General features: G+C 42.8%; 1 protein-coding gene across 5 annotated transcripts; it reads left to right on the forward strand.

Moving 5' to 3' along the window:
- The first annotated feature begins 353 nt into the window (after nucleotides 1–353).
- nf2b (NF2, moesin-ezrin-radixin like (MERLIN) tumor suppressor b) lies at nucleotides 354–17,398 on the forward strand. 5 transcript variants are annotated; one of them, XM_055935608.1, is made up of 17 exons: nucleotides 354–810; nucleotides 1,459–1,577; nucleotides 1,756–1,881; nucleotides 2,020–2,142; nucleotides 5,683–5,766; nucleotides 5,895–5,963; nucleotides 6,063–6,145; nucleotides 6,682–6,757; nucleotides 10,096–10,242; nucleotides 10,447–10,521; nucleotides 10,634–10,747; nucleotides 11,020–11,142; nucleotides 11,247–11,464; nucleotides 12,003–12,144; nucleotides 12,323–12,453; nucleotides 12,809–12,977; nucleotides 14,029–17,398. In XM_055935608.1, the coding sequence occupies exons 2-17, from the start codon at nucleotides 1,488–1,490 to the stop codon at nucleotides 14,074–14,076; spliced, it is 1,818 nt and encodes a 605-aa protein (XP_055791583.1). In that variant the 5' UTR covers nucleotides 354–810; nucleotides 1,459–1,487; the 3' UTR covers nucleotides 14,077–17,398. The 5 variants fall into 5 exon arrangements, with proteins under 5 accessions (XP_055791583.1, XP_055791584.1, XP_055791585.1 ...); XM_055935609.1 differs by having other exon boundaries at nucleotides 354–789; XM_055935610.1 differs by having other exon boundaries at nucleotides 355–810; nucleotides 10,096–10,233.
- The last annotated feature ends 7,745 nt before the right edge of the window (nucleotides 17,399–25,143 follow it).

Here is a 25,143-nt window from a genome sequence, read left to right on the forward strand (position 1 = left end):
AATAGCGAAACGTATACCACCCACCCAGCAGACTGTTGGACCAATCGCGTTCACGTTGTCATGGTGCGTCACGCAGTTGCTAACATAATCCCGTCTCAGTCAGGGTATGAGTCGATAAATCTGCATATTTTCCTCAAAAGTACGTATTTTCGCGATTCCAACACTATTCCATATTACAGAAAACAAGTTAGTTATCTCACATCTCGAAAAATATTTGTAATGTTGTACTTCCTGTTCACGAAAATCATGCTAATGTTTGGTTGTCGCGCTAGCACGCAATTGACTCCCATTCTCTCCTTAAATGGAAAACTCACATTTCCCCAGAGTGCACCGCGTAGCCCATTGACGATGCAGGGGAAACGCACACAATGGGCGTTAATATGATTCCCATCTCCTCAAACGGATCTCTGCTAGTGCACGCGTATATGAGAATTCATAGTTTAGCTACGTTGTAATTCACGTCCATATATTATGAGCGTTTAGCTAGCTAGTAATCGGTTTTACCGTTCCCTTTTAAAAGCTCCTTCTGTACAAAGTTGTCGAATTGGCAGTTTTTTCTTTTATTTTGTCATTATGGATGTTTGGAGAAAGTTTCGCCCGTCCCACAACTTGTTTTGGTCCGCTTTCGTGGCGTAAAACTTGTTCGTGTTATTGTAGCCAATAACGTTACTGTTAGCTAGCTTCGAAAGGTTCGGTGGCTTTCCCAGACAAATCTCAGCCTTTCCTTTTGACTCTTGTACGGCAGGAGTTGGAGCAGTTTATTCCTGGGACTCGGCCTAGTCTAGTAACGTGAGTTACTTTTTTTCTAAGGTAAAGGCTTAGCTACATTTAATTCACTTTTTCTAAAGCTAGCAGATATGACACAAAAGGGTTTAGACGTTTTTAATCGTTTCTTCTGACTACAGTTAGAAAGCCATTTTGCTAGTTTAGTTAGACCAAACACTGGCTACCTTACTTTGCGCATGTGTAAAAAAAAAAAATAGCAAAGCAATTCATGTTGTGAATAATTATATTTGAAGGAATAGCAATGTTGACACCCTGTAGTTAATGAACTCTATAAAGCTGGGACAAACTGTGAGTGAGAAATAATGTTTGCTAACTAACGTTAACTAGCTAACAGTAGTTACGTTAGATGCTCATAAAGGATGCTCACAACAAGAGTGTAAAGTTAGATTCACAAGAATCTAACTAATTTAACTAGCTACGCTAGACCATTTTCTTTACTTTGTTTGAGAGTGGGTATCTTTTTCTTATTATATATTGATATAAAATATTCAGAACACAAAAATTAGTTCTTGTAGCGATCAAGACAGGATCATCTTGGAAACCAGAACCAAATTCTCGCGTGAACGCTAATTTGGGAAAGGGGATGTGGGCCTGAATCTGGGCTAATAAACCATAAAGTTGTTGATGGAATAATGATTGACATGTATTTGGTGGTGTTTTCCCCTTCTACAGGTATATCACCAATCTCCGAGGCCCCCAAAATGTCGATTTTAGGATTAAAAAAGAAACAACCAAAGACTTTTAAGGTCAAAGTCATCACTATGGATGCTGAAATGGAGTTTAGTTGTGAGGTAATGTACTTTTGCCTTATTGTAATGACATTACATTTTGGTGTGTACAACAAACAGAAACAGTAGCTGAAATAGTAGTCTTGAATGCTCGCGCTCCCCCTTCCTCCCTCATCATTGTCATGTTAGAAAACTGTACGAATAATTATATTCTCTGTCTCCTTTGCCCCCCATCTCTCAGGTGAAATGGAAAGGTAAGGATCTGTTTGATCTGGTGTGTCGGACAGTGGGTCTGAGAGAAACCTGGTTCTTTGGGCTCCGGTACACAGTGAAGGACACCTATGCATGGCTGAAGACAGAGAAACGGGTGAGTGAGGGGAGTAGGGCAAGAGGAGGGGATAGGTCTTGATGGGAGAGAAGGAAAGATGGAGAGAAAGCAAGATAATGGGAAAAAAACAAGATGTGTCATTGCCTAACAGTATAGATTTTTTTTGTGTGTATGCAGGTCTTGGATCAAGAGGTCCCTAAAGACTCGCCGATAACATTTCACTTCCTGGCCAAGTTCTTCCCAGAGAAGGTAGAAGAAGAGCTGGTGCAGGAAATCACACAACACCTCTTCTTCCTGCAGGTAAAACAACTGTATTTCAACTCTTGTTAGGGAATCCAGGAATCTAACAATGCTTTGATGTTGATTATTTGTGTATATATTAGAGGTCGACAGATTAGGATTTTTCAACACCGATACCGATTATTGGAGGACCAAAAAAAGCTGATACCGATTATCAGCCAATTTTTATATATGGATTTGTAATAATGACAATTACAACAATACTGAATGAAAAATTAACACTTATTTTAACTTAGTATAATGCATCAATATAATCTATTTAGTCTCAAATAAATAATGTAACATGTTCAATTTGGTTTAAATAATGCAAAAACACAGGGTTGGAGAAGAAAGTAAAAGTGCCATGTAAAAAAAAAAAAAGCTAACGTTTAAGTTCCTAGCTCAGAACATGACAACATATAAAAGCTGGTGGTTCAATATTCCCAGTTAAGAAGTTGTATTTTTTATTTACCCTTTATTTAACCAGGTAGGCCGGTTGAGAATAAGTTCTCATTTACAACTGCGACCTGGCCAAGATAAAGCACAGCAGTGTGACACAAACACAGAATTACACATGGGATAAACAAATGTACAGTCAATAACACAATAGAAAAACCTATATACAGTGTGTGCAAATGTAGTAAGATTAGGGCGGTAAGGCAATAAATAGGCCGTACTGGCGAAATAATTACAATTTAGCATTAACACAGGAATGATAGATGTGCAGAAGATGAATGTGCGAGTAGAGATACTGGAGTGCAAAGGAGCAAAAAATGAATAACAATATGGGGATGAGGTAGTTGGGTGGGCTGTGTACAGGTGCAATGTTCAGTAAGCTGCTCTGATAGCTGATGCTTAAAGCTAGTGAGGGAGATATAAGACTCCAGCTTCAGTGATTTTTGCAATTCGTTCCAGTCATTGGCAGCAGAGAACTGGAAGGAAAGGTGGCCAAAAGGGGAGTTGGCTTTGGGGATGACCAGTGAAATAGGCCTGCTGGAGCGCGTGCTACAGGTGGGTGCTGCTATGGTGACCAGTGAGCTGAGATAAGGCGGGGCTTTACTTAGCAAAGACTTATAGATGCCCTGGAGCCAGTTGGTTTTGCGACGAATATGAAGTGAGGGCCCGCCAATGAGAGCATACAGGTTGCAGTGGTGGGTAGTATATGGGGCTTTGGTGACAAAACGGATGGCACTGTGATAGACTGCATCCAGTTTGCTGAGTAGAGTGTTGGAGGCTATTTTGTAAATTACATTGCCAAAGTCGAGGATTGGTAGGATGGTATGTTTAGCAGCATTAGTGAAGGATGCTTTGTTGCGAAATAGAAAGCTGATTCTAGATTTAATTTTGGATTGGAGATGCTTAATGTGAGTCTGGAAGGAGAGTTTACAGTCTAACCAGACACCTAAGTATTTGTAGTTATCCACATATTCTAAGTCAGAACCGTACCGAGTAGTGATGCTAGACGGGCGGTCAGGTGCGGGCAGAAATTGGTTGAAGAGGATGCATTTAGTTTTACTTGCATTTAAGAGCAGTTGGAGGCCACGGAAGGAGTGTTGTATGGCATTGAAGCTTGTCTGGAGGTTTGTTAACACAGTGTCCAAAGAAGGGCCAGAAGTAGACACAATGCTGTCGTCTGCGTAGAGGTGGATCAGAGAATCACCAGCAGCAAGAGCAACATTATTGATGTATACAGAGAAAAGTCAGCCCTAGAATTGAACCCTGTGGCACCCCCATAGACTGCCAGAGGTCCGGACCACAGGCCCTCTGATTTGACACACTGACCTCTATCTGAGAAGTAGTTGGTGAACCAGACGAGGCAGTCATTTGAGAAACCAAGGCGTTTGAGTCTGCCCATAAGAATGCGGTGATTGAGAGAGTCGAAAGCATTGACCAGGTCGATGATGGCTGCACAGCATTGTCTCCTGTCGATGGCGGTTATGATATCGTTTAGGACCTTGAGTGTGGCTGAGGTGCACCCACGACCAGCTCGGAAACCAGATTGCATAGCGGAGAAGGTACGGTTGGATTCGAAATGGTTCGTGATCTGTTTGTGAACTTGGCTTTCGAAGACTTGTAGAAAGGCAGGGTAGGAAAGATATAGGTCTGTAACAGTTTGGATTTAGAGTGTCTCCCCCTTTGAAGAGGGGGATGACTGAAGCAGCTTTCCAATCTTTGGGGATCTCAGATGATACGAAAGAGAGGCTGAACAGGCTAGTAATAGGGGTTGCAACAATTGCGGCGGATAATTTTCAGAAAGATAGCAAATATTCAAACGAGAACTTTGAAGGTTGAAGTGGAGAAGGGTTCCATGTGAACAGCAGTTGAACATGGGTCAGTCGGTCCTTTTAGGTTGTAGTTATTATAGGAATAATACCATTTGTATTTCATATACCTTTGACTATTGAATGTTCTTATAGGCACTTTAGTATTGCCAGCCTAATCTTGGGAGTTGATAGGCATGAAGTCATAAACATCGCAGTTCTTCAAGCATTGCTAAGAGCTGCTGGCAAACGCATTGAAGTGCTCTTTGAATGAATGCTTACGAGCCTGCTGCTGCCTACCACTGCTCTGTCAGACTGCTCTATCAAATATAAAATCATTTTACTTAATTATAATATAATAACAGACAGAAATACGAGCCTTTGGTCATTAATATGGTCAAATCTGTAAACTATCTTTTCGAAAACAAAACGTTTATTCTTTCAGTGAAATACGGAGCCGTTCCGAACGGGTGGCAACCCGAAGTCTAAATATTGCTGTTACGTTGCACAACCTTCGATGTTATGTCATAATTCTGGAAAATTAGTTCGCAACAAGCCAGGCGTCCCAAGCTGTTGCATATACCCTGACTCTGTTTGCACTGAACGCAAGAGAAGTGACACAATTTCCCTAGTTAATATTGCCTGCTAACATTAATTTGTTTTAACAAAATTTGCAGGTTTAATAAATATATACTTCTGTGTGTTGATTTTAAGAAAGGGGTTGATGTTTATGGTTAGGTACATTTGTTCAATGATTGTGCTTTTTTTCAGCAATGAGCTTTTGCTAAAGTTGAAGTAGGCTTTGATTCGATGATAAATTAACAGGCACTGCATTGATTATATGCAACGCAAGACAAGCTAGTTAACCCTGTAATATCATCAACCATGTGTATTTAACTAGTGATTATGTGAAGATTGATTGTTTTGTATAAGGTAAGTTTAATGCTAGCTAGCAACTTATCTTGGCTCCTTGCAGCCACAAGGTCCTTTTGACGCTGCACTCGCGTGGCAGGCTCACTCACGTAACAGGTGTTCAGCCTGCCACGCAGTTTCCTCGTGGATTGCAATATAATCCGCGTCCAAAATGGCCGATTACCGATTTGTTATGAACACTTGAAATCATTCCTAATTAATCGGTCAACCTCTAGTGTATATATATCAAGTTGGGATTCAGCTCTTTTATATTCTGACTTTACTACTGTAGCTTAATTGTCCTGAGGAGTCTTGTCGTGCCGACTGTTCTCAGACTACCCAGTGTCTCTGCTGAGAACGGGATGGGTTAATGTCTAATTACCTCTAGGTGAAAAAGCAAATATTAGACGAGGAGATTTTCTGTTCTCCTGAAGCCTCTGTCCTGTTGGCGTCGTACGCTGTTCAAGCCAAGGTAAGGAAAGGCTTTTTCAGTGTGAATATCCTGTCTTGATATTAATATATGGGCTGGGTTTTCAAGGCTTCTCCAGATGTAGATTTCGAAAGCTGTCATCTACATGAATGTATTTTTCTCTCCTACAGTATGGGGACTATGAACCAAACTTTCACAAGCCGGGGTTCTTAGCCCAGGATGAGCTCCTACCTAAAAGAGTAAGTAATACCACTATGGAAAAATAAGTGTGTGTGATATTTGTGTATGTGGTCATCTTTTGATGTGTGTGAGATCATGTTATTTGTTTGTTTCCACAGGTTCTGATGCAGTACCAGATGACTGCAGACATGTGGGAGGAGAAGATCACAGCCTGGTACGCAGAGCACAGAGGCATCGCCAGGTGAGACCAGCTGACGCAGCTACTACTACACTTATAGAGAAGCAGAGAGTTTCTCATCTCCGGTCCTGAAGTTCTCCCAGCGGTTCACATTATTGTTGTAGCCCAGGACAAACGCGCCTGAGGAGCGTTCGGCAGCACACCGCGTTTTGGAACGTTCAGACAGAAATGTTATGTAGAACTAACATGTATCTCTGACATGTAGAATAAGGACTCACGTCTGCGCCATTCATGGCATTTCTATCTGCAAAGTTCAATAATGTTTGGCTGCTGAACATGGCCCTGATTCAACTTGTCAAGGGCTTTATGATTAGTTGATTGATAGAATCCGGGGGGTGGTTCTATGGCAACAATGTCTACTGTTGGGGTTACTGGAACACCGGAGTTGAGAAACACAGCTATAGAGCAATATCTACCAGTACCAGACGAGTCGGATGTTTCTCCCATAGATACAGAACTACATGACCCATTGACTTGTTGCTGGGCCAGAGACGGTGTTGTCTAATGATTGATGTGTTTGGTATGTGTGCTGTTCACAGGGATGAGGCTGAGATGGACTACCTGAAGATAGCTCAGGACCTGGACATGTATGGAGTCAGCTACTTTGCCATCACTGTGAGTTACTCCTTCAGTCAAACACTTCTCTCTTACTTTGGTTGCATCCCAATAATATCTCCTTTCTCCTGAAGTGTACACTCGTTCACTACTTCGCACAAATTTAAAATAATTGGATTGGTGAAGGCATGGGATAGAGGGAGTTTCCACCACGTTTCTTACACCTTTCAATCAGACAGTAGTTTGTTACCCTCTGGTGATTTCATATTGTGTAACAGGAATGGGCTGCAGGCAACTCACTGGCCTAATTTGCCCAGCCTTAGCTGACAGACACGTGAGTCTTATAATCAACCAATCACGATCTCCAGTATAGAATAGTTAGTTTAATCAGCTGTTTTGGCTAGGGCTGGGGGAACATGTGTGACACCAATCAGGCCAGGAGTAGGACTGGAGTTGCCCATCCTTGTTGAATTTAAGAAATGTATTTTGTCACATACACTGGAGAGGTGTAGTGAAATGTTGTTTTTACAGGGTCAGCCATGCGGTTCCACTGGTGCAAATTAGGGTCAAGTGCATTGCTCAAGGGCACATTGTCAGTGTACTATGCAAACTAATTTAGACCTTTATTTATCTTCGTAGGAACTTTGTCAATAAAGCCAGGCACATCTGAATGCAATAAAATCACACAAACACATAGCCTGTGTTACATTCAAGGACATAAGAACGCAGCCTTCAGCAGCCCGATACAACCTTCAGCAGCCCAATACAGTTGAAGGTATTTTACAGTCATATGTTTTTTTGCTGTTTGACCCCCAATTATTGGACAAAGATTGGACAAAGAAACCTTGTCTGATTTAAACTACACTTTGGGTGCATTATACCAGTTATCTCTTCTACATTATCCTCGCTCGCCCATCCCCTAGAACAAAGGTTTGTATTGATGTACGCACTCCGTCAGACCCTGGGTTCAAATACTATCTATGGTATTACAATTACTTTGACACATTTGGAAATAACTATTAAGATGTGTTTTATTTGAAAACACAAGTAGTTGACTATTGTAATGTATTTGGAAATACACTTTGGATATTATTTGAAAATACTCATACACTGACTGAAATAGACTCCCTTGCATTTAACCCAGGTATTTTGAAAATACTTTTAAGTATTACGTTATTAATAGGAAATTGTGAGAAAATATTTTGACATACTTCCAATAGAAGTAGTTGATTCGGGCCTCATTTTTTTGTAAATTCTCAAATACTTAGAAATTAGGTGTTGCACCCTTTTCCAGGGTCCTTTGGAAATCGAATTAACATAATACACACCTGTCTGTTTAAGCTAGAGATGTTTTTTTTGCATGGGCTGCGTCTCAAACCACGTCATCTGCCGATATCGCCCTTCCACATCTGTGGTGAAAGGTGGCAGAGCTAGCTAGAGCGGTGTTTTGTCAGACCACGAAACAAAGTCTATAGTTTCCGTATGGTAATAATGACCCTGAACTATTATGACCCCTCTGTGGAAAGTTGAGTCTTAAGAACACGATGGTGTTCTCAGTGTTGCTCTACGACCCCTACAAGCATCACGGGACTCGTCTGAAGTCGGTACAGCCTCTTCTGCCAACTTCTGTCTGTAGCGTCTGAACAGTTTGGGCTACACACTAATATGACCCCTCTGTGGAAAGGTGAGTCTCACATGAACACTTACTTCCAAATGAAGGGAAGTCAACTATATATACAAAAGTATGTGGACACGCCTTCAAATTAGTGGATTTAGCTATTTCAGCCGCTCCCTTTGCTGACAGGTGTATAAAATCGAGCACACAGCCATGCAATCTCCACAGACAAACCTTGGCAATATAATGGCCTTACTGAAGAGCTCAGTGACTTTCAACGTGGCACTGTCATAGGATGCCACCTTTCCAACAGGTCAGTTTGTCACATTTCTACCCTACTAGAGCTGCCCCGGTCAACTGTGAGGGCTGTTACTGTGAAGTGGGAACGTCTAGGAGCAACAACGGCTCAGCCGCGAAGTGGTAGACCACACAACTCACAGAGCAAGACCGCCTAGTGCTGAAGCGAGTAGCGCGTAAAAGTAATCTGTTCTCGGTTGCAACACTCACTACAGAGTTCCAAACTGCCTCTGGCGGCAACGTCAGCACAAGAACTGTTCTTCGGGAGCTTCATGAAATGGTTTTCCATGTCCGAGCAGCTGCACAGAAGCTAAGATGACCATACACAATGCCAAGCGTCGGCTGGGGTGGTGTGAAGCTCGCCGCCGTTGGACTCTGGAGCAGTGGGAATGCATTCTCTGAAGTGATGAATCACGCTTCACCATCTGGCAGTCCGACGTACCAATCTGGGTTTGGCAGATGCCTTAATGCATACTGCCAACTGTAAAGTTTGGTGGATGAGGTAGGCCCCTTCTTTCCAGTAAAGGGAAATCTTAATGCTACAGCATACAATGACATTCTAGATGATTCTGTGGTAACAGTTTGAGGAAGGCCCTTTCCTGTTTCCGCATGACAATGCCTCCTGTACACAAAGCGAGGTCCATACAGAAATGGTTTGTCAAGATCTGTTTGGAAGAACTTGATTGGCCTGCATAGAGTCCAGACCTCAACCCCATCGAGCACCTTTAGGATGAATTGGAACGTCAACTGCGAGCCAGGCCTAATTGCCCAGCATCAGTGCCCAACCTCACTAATGCCCTTGTGGCTGAATGGAAGAATGTCCTCACAACAATGTTCCAACATCTAGTGGAAAGCCTTCCCAGAAGAATGGAGGCTGTTATACCAGCGGAGGGGGGGGGGGGTGCAACTCCATATTAATGCCCATCATTTTGGAATGAGATGTTTGACGAGCAGGTGTCCACATACTTTTGGTCATGTAGTGTGTATATACGGAGTTAGTTTAGTGCCTAAAATTAAATACATGTAAAAAAATATATATATATATAAATATAGTGTTTCCTGATAATTCTTATGTTTCTCAGATATAGGACAGACACTTCAGAACAAACTTCCTGTAGATTTTTTCGGGGACTATTTGTTGTTTATGAAGCTAATAGGGCTAATGGCAATAAAGGCCAAATTCAATGTTTCATCCAAAAATGTTTACATATTTGTTTTTTTATACCTTAAGGGGTCCATAAATTCTAAATCAAATAGCGAAATGATCCTTGGTATGACCATCTTAAAACAATTCCATATGTTAGCTTTATTATTATGGGACCAGCAGGTACATGTAGCGTTTATATTTTTGTTCAGTGTCTTAATAGTACATGTATGAATGTTATAATACGTTATCTTCACAGCAAATGAATCATGGCACAGACGTGCATGAGTTTATAAATGAATAGTACATGTATGAATGTTTTATATTGTGATATCTCCACAGCAAAATAAACGAGACACAGACCTGCTACTGGGTGTCGATGCCCAGGGCCTTCATATTTACAGCCCCAACAGCAAACTGAACCCCAACAAGTCTTTCCCCTGGAGCGGCATCCGCAACATCTCCTACAGCGAGAAGGAGGTAACCACGGTGAATCTGCTATTATTTATTTATTTAATTTTCATCCAATTAAAAATACATCTCTGGTGTTATGGCTACCTAGCCACATTAAACCGGCCCACTCTCACAAGCTCACTTTTATGTTTTACATGAAGTAAACCTGATCGCAGCGGTCTGGTCATCTACTACACAGATGATACCATGTTATTAACTTTGTCCTCTCCCCTGGTACAGTTCACAATAAAACCTCTGGACAAGAAGAAAGATGTTTTCAAATTCTACTCCTCCCAACTGAGAGTCAACAAACTGGTAGGTTGTTGTTGTTTGTAGGAAGTCAGAGTTGGTGCCAGTTTTATCCTCTTATCTGGTAAAAGCCCATTTTAACCCGTGTGTGTTTGCCTGCGCCTGTATGTGTGTTCAGATTCTGCAGCTGTGCATTGGGAACCATGACCTGTTCATGAGGAGGAGGAAGGTGGACTCCATCGAGGTACAGCAGATGAAGTCTCAGGCCAAGGAGGAGAAGGCTCGCAAGAAGGTCCGCTCTCAACACATCCACAGACACTCTACCACACCCCTGTATTTGTGTCGTTTTCAAAGATATACAGTGTTTCTGTATAGACATAGCTGCCAGTATTTTTCAATAAGAAGATACTATGTTGTGAACATAGCACACTGTTCATGTCAGTTGCTAGCCAGTCTGTTCTCTGATTAGCTGTTCTGCCTATCCGTTTGCAGGCAGAGCGTTCTGATTGGTTGCGAGTGATATTTTCTGTTCTCTGATTGGCTGAACTGCCTGTCCATCTGCAGGTGGAGCGTCAGATCCTTGCGCGGGAGAAGCAAATGAGGGAGGAGGCAGAGCGAGCGAAGGAGGAGATGGAGAGACGGCTGTTCCAGCTGCAGGACGAGGCACGGCTGGCCAATGAGGCGCTGGTAAGGGTGGCGTCTGATCCATGAGAGCGGGGTCTCCTTAGGAATGTATATGAACTGTTTATAAGTGTTATGTCTGCTTATGAAGGTGTTGTGTCTGTTTGTAGCTGCGTTCAGAGGAGACCGCAGATCTGCTGGCGGAGAAGGCCCAGATCGCCGAGGAGGAAGCCAAGCTGTTAGCCCACAAGGCTGCCGAGGCGGAGCAGGAAAGGCAGAGGATAGAGGCTACCGCCCTCAAGACCAAGGAGGAGAAGAGACTGATGGAGCAGAAGATGAGAGAGGCAGAGCAGCTGGCCGTCAAACTGGTGGAGCAGTCAGAGAGGAGGTACAGATATTACTGTCAGTGTTCATGTTATTATTATTAGTGTTTTAGTTTAGAGGATAAGTAGTAGTAAAGGTCAAATGTAGCCACGAGCAGCAGGAGGAACGGCAGGGATTGCAGATGAGCTTAAAATAGCCGCAGGAGGAATGGTGGATATTGCAGATGAGCTTAAAATAGCCGCAGGAGGAATGGTGGAGATTTCAGATGAGCTTAAAATAGCCGCAGGAGGAATGGTAGAGATTTCAGATGAGCTTAAAATAGCCGCAGGAGGAGGAATGGTAGAGATTTCAGATGAGCTTAAAATAGCCGCAGGAGGAGGAATGGTAGAGATTTCAGATGAGCTTAACCTAAGACAATGCACTCAGTGTCTGCTCAGGGTGTGCTTCATTATGCACCAATGTGATAGATGCAGGACCGAAACAGTGGAGAAGTTTAAACATCCACTTTCCGCTCTTGGTTATAAAAGTCAGCCCAGCTCTGCTGTATATTTTGTGCATCGCTGACTAGTCAATGCGCAGTAAGTAGCGGTTCCTCTCTGCAGGTCGAAGGAGGCGGACCATCTGAAGCAGGACCTTACGGAGGCCAAGGATGCTGAGAGGAGAGCCAAGCAGAAACTCCTGGAGATCACCAAGACGTCTTACCCGGTACAGAAAACTATAACCCTAACCAAGACATCTTACCCGGTACCTGAACCATCATTTTAGAGCTCACCATTATCACAATCACAGCTAATACAACATACTCAGTACACTCCACACCATAACCATATTGATCATGTCTTACAACAGAGGTTATCAAAACCACATCCTTCCTTTTTCCTGGCCCCTATAACTGGCGCCTCTTGTTCTTTCTGTGTTCCAGCTCATAGCGGCCTACTCCACCCCCCCTCCTCCCCCAGAGGGAGGAGACCTAGCTCTGGGATCCGGATCGATGCGGATCGACTTTAAAGACTCTGATATGAAGAGACTGTCAATGGAGATAGAGAGGGAGAGGTGAGCTGGGTTCCCTCCAAATGGCATCATATTCCCTAAATAGTGCACTAATTTTGACAAGGGTCTGTGGTCTGAAGTAGTGCACTACATAGGTAATAGGGGACATTTACATTTACATTTAAATCATTTAGCAGACGCTCTTATCCAGAGCGACTTACAAATTGGAAAGTTCATACATATTCATCCTGGTCCCCCCGTGGGAATTGAACCCTGGTCCCCCCGTGGGAAATGAACCCACAACCCTGGCGTTGCAAGCGCCATGCTCTACCAACTGAGCCACCCGGGACCACATTTCTTTGCAAAATGTTGTTCCCTTTTCTCGTGACCTTGCGAAGCTATCTCATCCCCCCCTCAGACTAGAGTACGTGGAGAAGAGTAAACACCTGCAGGATCAACTGAAGGAGCTCAAGTCTGAGATTGAATCTCTGAAGCTGGAGGAGCAGCAGCAGCAAGCTGGGGTCTACAGCCTCCGCAACGAGGCCCGCGGCTACCCCCCTGAACCGCCCTACATGCCCCATAGTAATGTAAGAACCGCCCTACATGCCCCATAGTAATATTAGAACCACCCTACCTGCTCCATAGTAATATTAGAACCACCCTACCTGCCCCATAGTAATATTAGAACCACCCTACCTGCCCCATAGTAATATTAGAACCACCCTACCTGCCCCATAGTAATATTAGAACCACCCTACCTGCCCCATAGTAATATTAGAACCACCCTACCTGCCCCATAGTAATGTAAGAACCACCCTACCTGCCCCATAGTAATGTAAGAACCACCCTACCTGCCCCATAGTAATATTAGAACCACCCTACCTGCCCCATAGTAATATTAGAACCACCCTACCTGCCCCATAGTAATGTAAGAACCACCCTACCTGCCCCATAGTAATGTAAGAACCACCCTACCTGCCCCATAGTAATATTAGAACCACCCTACCTGCCCCATAGTAATATTAGAACCACCCTACCTGCCCCAAAATAGCATCTGATAGGAAAGCAGTTTGTTTCCTCGGTTATACTAAAATGTACAATTTAAATGTCTTAACAATCAAAGGGTAAAACATGTTTGGTAGGAATTTGTTTTCAAAATATAAAAGCGGAATAATCATCCGCAAGCCAGAAATTATATTAATCTTACACTGTCGATTGTCCATAGGGTTGGTCCTTACTGGGGAATGGAGAAAAATACATCTAACGTATAAGTTAACAAACTTTCCAAAAGTCCCGCGTGTACGACATACCTGCACAAAAAAACAAGAACTTGTGGGGGACTTTTTCTTTGACATGAGGTAAGGTGAGAGGAACACAGTTCACTGAGGAACTGCTTGGGTCTACAACAACCATTAAATTATATGTTACATTAGATGTTTCTCTCTCAAATTCCCCCCTGCATAAGGACCAAGCCTACAGACAATCGACAGTGTAAGATTGAATTTTTCTTCTGACTCGCGGGAGGCTATTCAGTTTTTTTGCAAGCTAATTCCCAGCAATGCTAGTGTGTGAATACTAGCATTTCAAAAAGCAGCTATTTTTCTCTTTCTCAAACATTTTTGTTCTTTGTTCTTTCAGAGAAACTCTGCCTACATGGCTCAGATGGCTTTTTTTGAGGAAGTGTGATCCAACCGCCATTGGATTGAAACAGGGGTAGGCTAAGTGCCATTGGATGACACGCAGGGAGGCGGGACATTGGTTGTGACTCTTGTTCCTTAATACCAAGATATGCCTACTTGGCATATATCTATGTTTTGTGCCTGACAAAAGGAGCACACTGACACACACACACACTGACACACACACACACTGACACACACACACACACTGACACACACACACACTGACACACACACACACTGACACACACACTCCCAGTGACACTCCAGAAAAGACTGTGCTTTGGAAAGATTTGTTTTCCTCAGATGACACATCACAACACTACAAGTTTTCCTTCCAGTTTTCCGTTATGGTTTATTTGATGCAGCCCTAGTTACACTGCCTGTGGGTGTATATTATCACAGACGGTGCTGTGTGCATGTTCTGTGGATGTATTTTACTTCAATGTTTGGTTTTTAAAGGGATGCCTGGTAGAGTGTGACATAGATTTGACTGAGGTATTTTATCCTATATGACTGACTCTACACTACAGTGTGCCTTTAGGAGAATATACTCTCTCAGCGACCAGGGTCATGTCTGTCAAGCTACCAGGCTTCAGGTGTGATACTTTGCCTTCGCTGATTAATGTCTTACTTTACTCAGTCGTTTTATTGTTGTAGCATGGTCGAACTGATCGTCTCCAGAGCAACATGTGTCCTGCATCACATTATGCCTTCTAACCATTATCATTTCAAACTGTCATTTCAACGGTTTTCTGTTTTTAGTATTTTAGATCGTTGACGTGCTTTTAACTTAGCTTTTTAAAGAGTTTTCTTCACGTTACAAACATTAAATATGCAATCCCTCGTTCACTAGTTCCTGTTATGGAGCATCCCAAAAGGCACCCTATTCCCGTTTTAGTGCACTGCTTTTGACCAGTGCCCTATTTAGTTCATTTAGGGTGACATTTGTGACGATGACCTGCCTGGATTGTCAAACACCTCTGGGGTGGGTTTAGATCCAACACCTCTGGGGTGGGTTTAGATCCAACACCTCTGGGGTGGGTTTAGCTCCAACACCCCTGGGGTGGGTTTAGCTCCAACACCTCTGCGGTGGGTTTAGATCCAACACCTCTGCGGTGGGTTTAGATCCAACACCTCTGCGGTGGGTTTAGATCCAACACCTCTGGGGTGGGTTTAGATCCAACACCTCTGGGGTGGGTTTAGATCCAACACCTCTGGGGTGGGTTTAGATCCAACACCTCTGGGGTGGGTTTAGATCCAACACCTCTGGGGTGGGTTTAGATCCAACACCTCTGGGGTGGGTTTAGATCCAACACCTCTGGGGTGGGTTTAGATCCAACACCTCTGGGGTGGGTTTAGATCCAACACCTCTGGGGTGGGTTTAGATCCAACACCTCTGGGGTGGGTTTAGATCCAACACCTCTGGGGTGGGTTTAGATCCAACACCTCTGGGGTGGGTTTAGATCCAACACCTCTGGGGTGGGTTTAGATCCAACACCTCTGGGGTGGGTTTAGATCCAACACCTCTGGGGTGGGTTTAGATCCAACACCTCTGGGGTGGGTTTAGATCCAACACCTCTGGGGTGGGTTTAGATCCAACACCTCTGGGGTGGGTTTAGATCCAACACCTCTGGGGTGGGTTTAGCTGGCAGACAAGCCCATTTCTCTTCTGATTTCTACGACATCTTGTCAGCGCTTAGCTCAGAGGAAGGTTCCATCTCTAGAAAAGAAGGGAAGACATTCTGTATATGGAGGAGGAGAATTGAGAGAGAGAAGGTGGCTTGTGCTTGTGAAGGAAGTAGATTTTAGATGTAGTAACTCATGGTTAAGGGTTGGGGTCAATTCCATTTCACAGAAATATAATAAGATTATAATGCCTATTTGCTGAGTTGAAATGGTCTGGACCCAACCTTTGCTGTGGTTTTTGAATGGGAGCCATGTCTTACATGGTCAGATATCCTAACTAACAGAACACTGCTTGGCAGATTATGCAACATTTTCAAGGTTGGGGGTTGGTTTGGCATTTGTGTGGGTGCAGACACCTGCACGTACAGAGACACACAGCCATGTATTTAAACCATGTGTCAAAATCACATTTAAACCCTACATTTATTAGTCATTTTTATTGTAACATAAATAAGTTATTGTCAGATCTGTTGTCAGAATTTTCCTTTAACCGATGTCAGGTTTGAATCGAAATGGAGTTGTTTTGGATGGCAAGATATCACACGCGCACTCTCAGCATAACTGTTGTGTACATGTGTTTTTCATTTCTCATGGTTATACCTATTTATGTGTGTAGAATAGTGTTGTTGGGTTTTATAATGTTAACTCCTTTTGTTGTTTATCTGAAGCTAGAAACTCTCTTTACTGTTGTTGACTTAACCATTCCTGCTTTTTTCCATCCTCTCACCCCTATCCTCCTTTCCCTCTCTCGCACTACTCCTTTTTCATGTGTTCATCGGTTTTAAAGGGCCGATGATGTGTCACATCAGTTTGTTTTTGTTTTTCACTGTTTGTTTTCATAGATGACCTCAGAACTGTTTCATATCTATAGGTTTACTGTAATCACCCATATCTGTCCCAAGTGGCACCCTATTCCCTATATGGTGCACTACGTTTGACCAGGGCCAGCATCAGGCTCGGGTCAAAAGTAGTGCACTATACAAGGGGGAATAGGGTGCCATTTGGGAAATAGGCACTATATGGCTGTCTCTCAACACTCTGTCGTTGCCTCTTTTCCTTTTTAGAGGGCGGCAAGTAACCTTGCGGTTAAGTTAGGCCAGTAAACGGCCGACGAGGTCGTTGATTTAAGTACCTGAGCCGACAAGGTGAAACATTTGTCGATGTGCCCTTGAGCTACTACTATGGCTGATTTTGTAAAACACTACACTGGACTGTGTTTTTCTTCTTCACAACCTTGATTCTGTTCCTTCATTGCCGCTAGTCAATTTATAGAGGTGTGGAGGTTTCCTCCGTGTGGAGGTTTCCTCCGTGTGGAGGTTTCCTCCGTGTGGAGGTTTCCTCCGTGTGGAGGTTTCCTCCGTGTGGAGGTTTCCTCCGTGTGGAGGTTTCCTCTGTGTTGCTGTCACCTATCATGCCCTGTCAGATCAGTGGCCATAGAGGAAAGGACACAAGGGAAGGAAGCTAGCTAACACTATTAAGACACAGCCAGGGAGGGACATGCCAAACAAAAGCGAGTCACAATGTCTGATTTCTGAGATTAAGTGTTTTGAGTGCAGTTTCTTTTTGCTTTTTGTCATAAGTGAATCAATGCTGTCAAAGGTCTTCGCTGTTGCTTATAAAACAAATATACACTAGCATTGCGTGTATTGTCACAGTTCTTGATGGTTACAGTCATGAAGTTGTACAACTCTTGTCTAATGATTTATGTTTCTTGTGTTGATGTTTGGAATACATTTGAGAAGACCGATTTTTTTTTTTTAATATTTTTTTTATTTTCTTATACATCCAACTAACATTTTACTTCTGTCTTTATCAACCCCTCTGAAAGACCCATACCTACAGGTTTTAGGAGAGATGTGCGGAGCTGTTATTGTGGGAGGGGGGGGGGGGGTTTAAGTGCCTTGCTCAATGGCAGAACGGCAGGCAGCTCACTTTCCGACAGATTATTTCCCCGGCAGACCCGGGATTCAAACTAGCAACCCTCCACCTCTAACCGCAAGGCTACCTGCTGTACCCTTGGCAGCCACACCAAACACAGATTGATTTTTGGGGATGAATTGGTGTCACCAATGGTAATAGTAAAAGGAAGTGCGAGTCCAAATGAAGCAGGAGAGGACCGCATCCATCAATCAAATATTTATGAAGTACTTTAAACATGTTTGTGCTTAAGCTGTACAACTCTAGGCTAACAAGTTAGATTCATGATCAATGTGTTTTGCTGATATTGGTAATCAAATTGAGTGTGAAACACTTCAATGTTTGCAGATCTGTAAGGTGAAATAAGAAATGGTGCAAATCACCACCACTACCACACTGCTTATATCAAAGGGTTAGGGCGAAGGGGTAGAGAGGGATTTGGGAGGGGATGACTGTGTCTGCACTGTAACACTCTGATGTTCCACTAGAGGGGAGAAGAGATCCAGCTATTCTTGCTGGATGAGAAGAAAGACATGATTCTTACCAATAGAAACAGGGAGGAGAGGGTGAATGCAGGTAGAGTATTGATGTACATGTTTGTCAAATATCTCATTCCAAAATCATGGGCAATAATATGGAGTAGGACCCCCCCCCCCCCCCCCATTGCTGCTGTAACAGCCTCTTCTGGGAAGGCTTTCCACTAGATGTTGGAATGTTGCTGCAGAGACTTGCTTCCATTCAGCCACAAGAGCATTCGTGAGGTCGGGCCCTGCTGTTTGGCGATTAGGCCTAGCTCCCTGTTGGCATTCCATTTCATCCCAAAGGTGTTTGATGAGGTTGAGTTTAGTATTCTGTGCAGGCCAGTCAAGTTCTTCCTCAACGATCTCGACAAACCATTTCTGAAACAGGAAACAGCCTTCCCCAAACTGTTGCTACAAAGTTGGAAGCACACAATCGTCTAGAATGCTATTGTATGCTGTAGCGTTAAGATTTCCCTTCACTGGAACTAAGGGGCCTAGCCCGAACCTTGAAAAACAGCCCCAGACCATTATTCCTCCACCAAACTTTACAGTTGGCACTATGCATTGGGGCAGGTAGTGTTCTCCTGGCATCCGCCAAACCCAGATTCATCCGTCGGACTGCCAGATGGTGATGCGTGATTCATCACTCCAGAGAACACATTTCCACTGCTCCAGAGTCCAATGGCGGCGAGCTTTACACCATTCCGACGCTTCACATTGCACATGGTGATCTTAGGCTTGTGTGCGTGCGGCTGCTCGGGCCATGGAAACCCATTTCATGAATCTCCCGATGAACAGTTCTTGTGCTGACGTTGCTTCCAGAGGCAGCTTGGAACTCAGTAATGAGTGTTGCAACATAGCTGACCCAAGTTGTAAATACAGAGAAAAAATGAGTTACATGGTAATGTGTATGTGTCTTTCAAATCTTGGAATGTTCTCAAACCATTAGTGTCCATGATATCGGAAAGGTTACGGATTCCACATTTGGGTCATTGGGGGGGATGCAAAAGGGATGCCTCCAGATTAGAAAGCATTATTGTGAAAAATTGGGAGTATGAGCATGCCATTTCGATTCCCAGCTACATTGTTTTTCAACTTTGCGCCAAACAGGAATTGTGTGAGCAATAATATGATCAAAGCGTAGTTTACGTTAAGAGATCTATCAGTGAAGACCACTTCTTCCAGGGCATTAGGAGACACCCAATGTATCTATATATTCATTCAGGGGTGGAAGAATCATTAATGAAATTGGAGCCAAGTCCAATATGTTTCAAATCTGACCAAAGATATGACCGTTCTAGTTTATCAAAAGCTTTTTCTGCTTCCAGAGAGAGAGCTGCCCATGGAGCGTTGGTTTCTGATGAAGCATGTTAGATATGTAAAAGACGACGCAGGTTATCTGAGGATAATAGTTTTTAACAAACCAGCTTTGGTCCAGAAGTACCAATTTGGGTAAGTTTCAAGACGGGACGACATCATTTTCGAAATTCATGCTGTATTCACATCCCTTCCAAATGAACCTTTATGAACGGCTGTGTTAGTTTGAAATGATTAACAGTGGACCTAATTGGTTCCAACATTTTTAAATGGACCTCAGGAGAAATACTGTCACAACCAGGTGATTTGCCGCTCTTCATGTTATCCATAGGCTCCCACCCAGCAAGCCGACTTCCTAAGTTGAGAGAAGAGGAGTTCTTATATCCTTTTAAAAGTACTCTATCTGGCTCGGTGTGGATTTACATTCAGAGGCATACAGTTCTTTATAGAAACAGGAGACTCTTTGGTTGATTTAATTTGGGTTCTGATAGTAATTCACCTGATTCAGATTCAATAGTTGCAATATCTGCTAATTGATCATTACTGCTAAGCTTTTAGCCACTGGGTCGATTACAATGGTTGAGTCTAACTCAATGGATGGCATATTCTGCTTTCTCTCATCAATAGATTTAGTTCTGTCTTGACTTTGAAAAAAACTAGCTGCATGGTTTTTAATGAAACATTTAATGGTGTCCCATTAAAATAAGAGGATCGTCCACTGAATTTCTGTTAATCATTATGAATTCATTCAATTCAGTTTAAAATTGTTCACAGAAAGTATGATTTTATAGTAAGGAAACATTAAAGCTCCATCTTGTGGCTCTTCTAGGACTGTGTTTCCCAACCCTGGTCCTCCAGTACCCCCAACATTGCACAGTTTTATTGTAACTAATCATTAAGCCCTCAATGAGTTGAATGAGGTGTGTTTGTCAAGGGCACTGGAGGACCAGGGTTGGGAAACTGTACTGTTGGGGGTACTGGAGAACCCGGGTTGGGAAACTGTGTAGTGTTGGGGGTACTGGAGGACCAGGGATGGGAAACTGTGTACTGTTGGGAATGCTGGAGGACCAGGGTTTTACATCTGGCAGTAATAAGTATGATGATCAGAGGCTCATATGAGGAGTAGATGGTACGAAATCAATTGGGGGTAATGTTTGGTTCCTGTTTGAATAGAACGTGAACCCTTTTGCTTTGGGGTTATGAGCTCGCCAGGCATCAATGAGGTTTTAATCAGAGAGTATATTGCTGTACATGTTGGAGAGCCTTAGATTATAATTGGTCTTATTAGATCTGTCCTGCATGTCCAGAATGACATTCATGTCTGTCCTATAACCAGTTGGAATTCAGTTAATTATAGCAATATGTTGTCCACAGAATAAACATAGGATCATATTAATTTGGAGTATACACATACATAAAGGCCATTTTATTTACATTATGGATACATTCAAAGAAAGGGATTCTGCCTTCTTGGTCTTCGTCTTTACCAAGGATGGTGATTTTGAGTTTCTTATGTATCGTTATAATTACACACTTTGTTTTTTTTAAGGCTGGTGAAAAAGCAGCCCGTTTGTTCTCTATTCTATGTGTGTCTTTTTGGAGCAGGTGTTTGTCCTTGGAGCATTTCTACATCAATATGGTTTCTTGCTAGAATATCAAGACAGCTGGAAGTCGTGATAGAAATATTAAGGCCTTTCCAATTCAATGAGAGAAGAGCTAGTGTTGCCGTTGTTTTACAAAAATGTAATTGTTCTCTTTTGTGTTGATAAGCCTATGGATGTTAAATAAAAAAGGACACACAGGGAAGCCCACCCATTGGTCACTCCCCACCCAGAAGACCCTCTCTATAAATCGTTCCCCCTTCCCTCCCTTCCCTGCCCCCCTTAGCCCTCAACCCTCTCTCCCCAGTTCCCCCTGCACTATAATTACAGGGTTGTAGCACATGGGTGGGTGGCAGCCATATACATGAAATACATGAAATATACATGAAATGACCAAGTCCATATTATGGCAAGAACAGCTCAAATAAGCAAAGAGAAACGACAGTCGATCATTACTTTAAGACATGAAGGTCAGTCAATACGGAAGATGTCAAGAGCTTTGAAAGTTTCTTCAAGTGCAGTTGCAAAAACCATCAAGCGCTATGATGAAACTGGTTCTCGTGAGGACCCCCACAGGAAATTAAGACCCAGAGTTACCTCTGCTGCAGAGGATAAGTTCATTAGAGTTACCAGCCTCAGAAATTGCAGCCCAAATAAATGCTTCACAGAGTTCAAGTAACAGACACATCTCAACATCAACTGTTCAGAGGAGACTGCTTGAATCAGGCCTTCATGGTCGAATTGACCAGCAAAGGGACCCTCAGCATTACGCAGACATGCCCTCACTGTGGGCATTCCTATAAATGGAACAGGAAGGACACTTCAATCAGGTTGGTGACATTTGATCTGGTCAAAGGTTGAAACAGTTTTCAGTTTTGTCCCAATTCACTTTCATAACCTAGCCTGGTGGACCCAGCTTGATTGCTGTGTTTACCATTCTATTTCACTGGAATGGTAAACGCAGCGATCAAGCTGGGTCCACCAGGCTAGGTGTGTGTGTGTGTGTCTGACCAGTATCTTTGATGCAGGGCCAGGAGCTGATGTATGCTGCTATGCCCATCAATGGGGTGCTGGCAAAGACCTTACCTCCAGTCTCACCTCTTTCCTGCTCACCAACGGTTGTCGACGGGGAGACCCAGAATTAGGTAGGTTTAGTCTGACCTGTTCAAACTTTTAACATGGTATATGTTTGTCTGTCAGATATCACCTACCCTAGCTGCCATTGGTAATAGAACAGTGACTGTGTATGTGCCTACAGATGCTTCGATGGTGCCAGCACTTGGAGACTTGCAAGACGATGTGATGAAGTCCAGACTAACAGAGAAGCTTGATACTGATGTCTCTAACCTGGTACTTGGCATACCATCTTTACTAGACACAACTTTTACTTGTATTGTATTTTTTTTTTTTATTGAATTGAATGATATCAGTCAATACGGGGAGGCTGTGTATTCTGCATCAGGATCAGGGAACTCCTGTTGTATATGGTACACCACACAGGAATATATGAACATGTTACTATGGTAACCCCATTACCACCACACAGGAATATATGAACATGTTACCATGGTAACCCCATTACCACCACACAGGAAGGTATGAACACTCTGACATGTTACCATGGTAACCCCATTAGCAACACACAGGAAGATATGACCACTCTGACATGTTACCATGGTAACCTCATTATCACCACACAGGAAGGTATGACCACTCTGACATGTTACCATTGTTGCACCATTACCACCACACAGGAAGCTATGAACACTCTGACATGTTACCATGGTAACCCCATTACAACACACAGGAAGATATGACCACTCTGACATGTTACCATGGTAACCCCATTACCAACACACAGGAAGATATGACCACTATGACATGTTACCCCATTACCACCACACAGGAAGTTATGACCACTCTGACATGTTACCATGGTTACCCCATTACCACCACACAGGAAGTTATGACCACTCTGACATGTTACCCCATTACCACCACACAGGAAGTTATGACCACTCTGACATGTTACCATGGTTACCCCATTACCACCACACAGGAAGTTATGACCACTCTGACATGTTACCCCATTACCACCACACAGGAAGTTATGACCACTCTGACATGTTACCATGGTTACCCCATTACCACCACACAGGAAGTTATGACCACTCTGACATGTTTGCCAAAGTAGCCACATTACCACCACACAAAATGCTGATAGGTACAGCATCTGTATCGGCTGGGATTGATAAGGAAAGGTGAAAGGTGTACATTGTTTTTTTAGCAGAATACTGCTTCTATGGTATTATGTAAAGGGTTGTTTATTCTATATGAACCTGATGCTACATTTGAAAGTTGTCAAAACACTCAGTTTAGAATATATCCATAAATTCATCAATTAAATTCTTCTCATATTACTCTGTCGGCTACTGACCAATTCAAAGCTTCCTCCGGCATCTCACGCTACATCTGCCTGTAGTTATTGAACTCCACCTGCAGGACTTTTTGTTGTTGTTGTTGTTGTGATTGATTGTGGGGAAACAGCTGCAGGCAATGTTCTGACAGATGGAATACCCACGTCAAACCACACCCACAAGTCAACTCACCTTTGGCTTCTGTCATGGCTAACAGCATTTCTTGAGGAACAAGCCAAAAAACTAGGCTAAATCACTGGGTCCAGTTCCCCTTTAACCTCAATGTCAAAACCATTTTACTTCACATTGTGGACTTTAGTTGTATTGATGATGTATTTTGGATGTTTTCAGTGTATTTTCAATGCATACACAATTTTAAAAAAACGACTGTGCACTAAAATTACAAAAAGTGAATTTGATTAATTCTATAAGCTCTAAAATGAATTTACAAAGTACAAAAACTCTTCCCATTATTCCAGCCCGAGCAGCAGAACTGTCAGCCCTGGACAACCGACTGAGTGCTAGTGAGAGCCAGGTAGATGAGCTGAAGAGTGTGAATGCAGGTAATATATACATGGACTCAACACAACACCATCCTTCACCATATTGCTGTTTTCTCTCAGAATAGGCCTCGAGTCCTTCCTCAAGTGCTTACTATGTAGATTGAACTATTTGCTTTAGTATATAGTGCAGGTTGTGTGCTTCATGCTAACATAGTTGCCAGTACAAATCAAAAAGTGTTTACTATTTTGTGTTCAGAGAGACCAAAGGTGGCATTCTATGCTGATTTGACTGATACGGGCCCTTCAACACTGACACTACTCTGAAGTACAGTAACTTCTTCACCAACATCGGCAAGTGCTACAACCCAGCCACAAGTAGGCTAATGACTACACTAAACTGGCCACATGCTGGCACGGGGAGAATACTTAGGGGTTCAAGCAGCGACGCTGAGAGAAACCCAATTGTATTTGTTGCCGTTAGCTATTATTTAGCCTAGTTTTTTGGCTTGTCATTTCAGAATGATGAAGGTTTTTCTTTATTTTTTACTATTTTATACAAAACTATGAATTAGACATATGGAATCATGTAGTAACCAAAAAAGTGTTAAACAAATCTAAATATATTTTAGATTTGAGATTCTTCAACGTGTTCTTGGGGACTTGGAAATATTTTGGTACCCTTCCCCAGATCTGTGCCTCGACACAATCCTGTCTCAGAGCTCTACAGACTATTCCTTCCACCTCATGGCTTGGTTTTTGCTCTGACATGCACTGTCAACTGTGGGATCTTATACAGATAACTGTTTACCTTTCCAAATCATGTTCAATCAATTAAATTTACCACAGGTGGACTCCAAACAATTTGTAGAAACATCTCAAGTATGATCAATGGAAACAGTTTCGAGTCTCATAGCAAAGGGTCTGAATGCTTATGTAAATAAGGTGTTTCTGTTTGTTTTGTCATCATGGGGTTTTGTGTGTAGATTGATGAGGAAAAAAACAACAATTTAATACATTTTAGAATAAGGCTGTAACGTAACAAAATGTTGAAAAAGTCAAAGGGTCTGAATACTTTCCGCATGCACTGTATAACATCTATGGACCAAGGT

This window comes from Salvelinus fontinalis, chromosome 10 (assembly GCF_029448725.1).
Source record: "Salvelinus fontinalis isolate EN_2023a chromosome 10, ASM2944872v1, whole genome shotgun sequence".
Classification (NCBI taxonomy): Eukaryota; Metazoa; Chordata; class Actinopteri; order Salmoniformes; family Salmonidae; genus Salvelinus; species Salvelinus fontinalis.

Coding starts and splice junctions, on each gene's coding strand:
- nf2b (XM_055935608.1), top strand. CDS start 1,488: ATGTCGATTTTAGGATTAAAAAAGAAACAACCAAAGACTTTTAAGGTC. Junction 5,767..5,894: donor CGTACGCTGTTCAAGCCAAG/GTAAGGAAAGGC, acceptor TCTCTCCTACAG/TATGGGGACTATGAACCAAA. Junction 12,978..14,028: donor CCTACATGCCCCATAGTAAT/GTAAGAACCGCC, acceptor TTGTTCTTTCAG/AGAAACTCTGCCTACATGGC.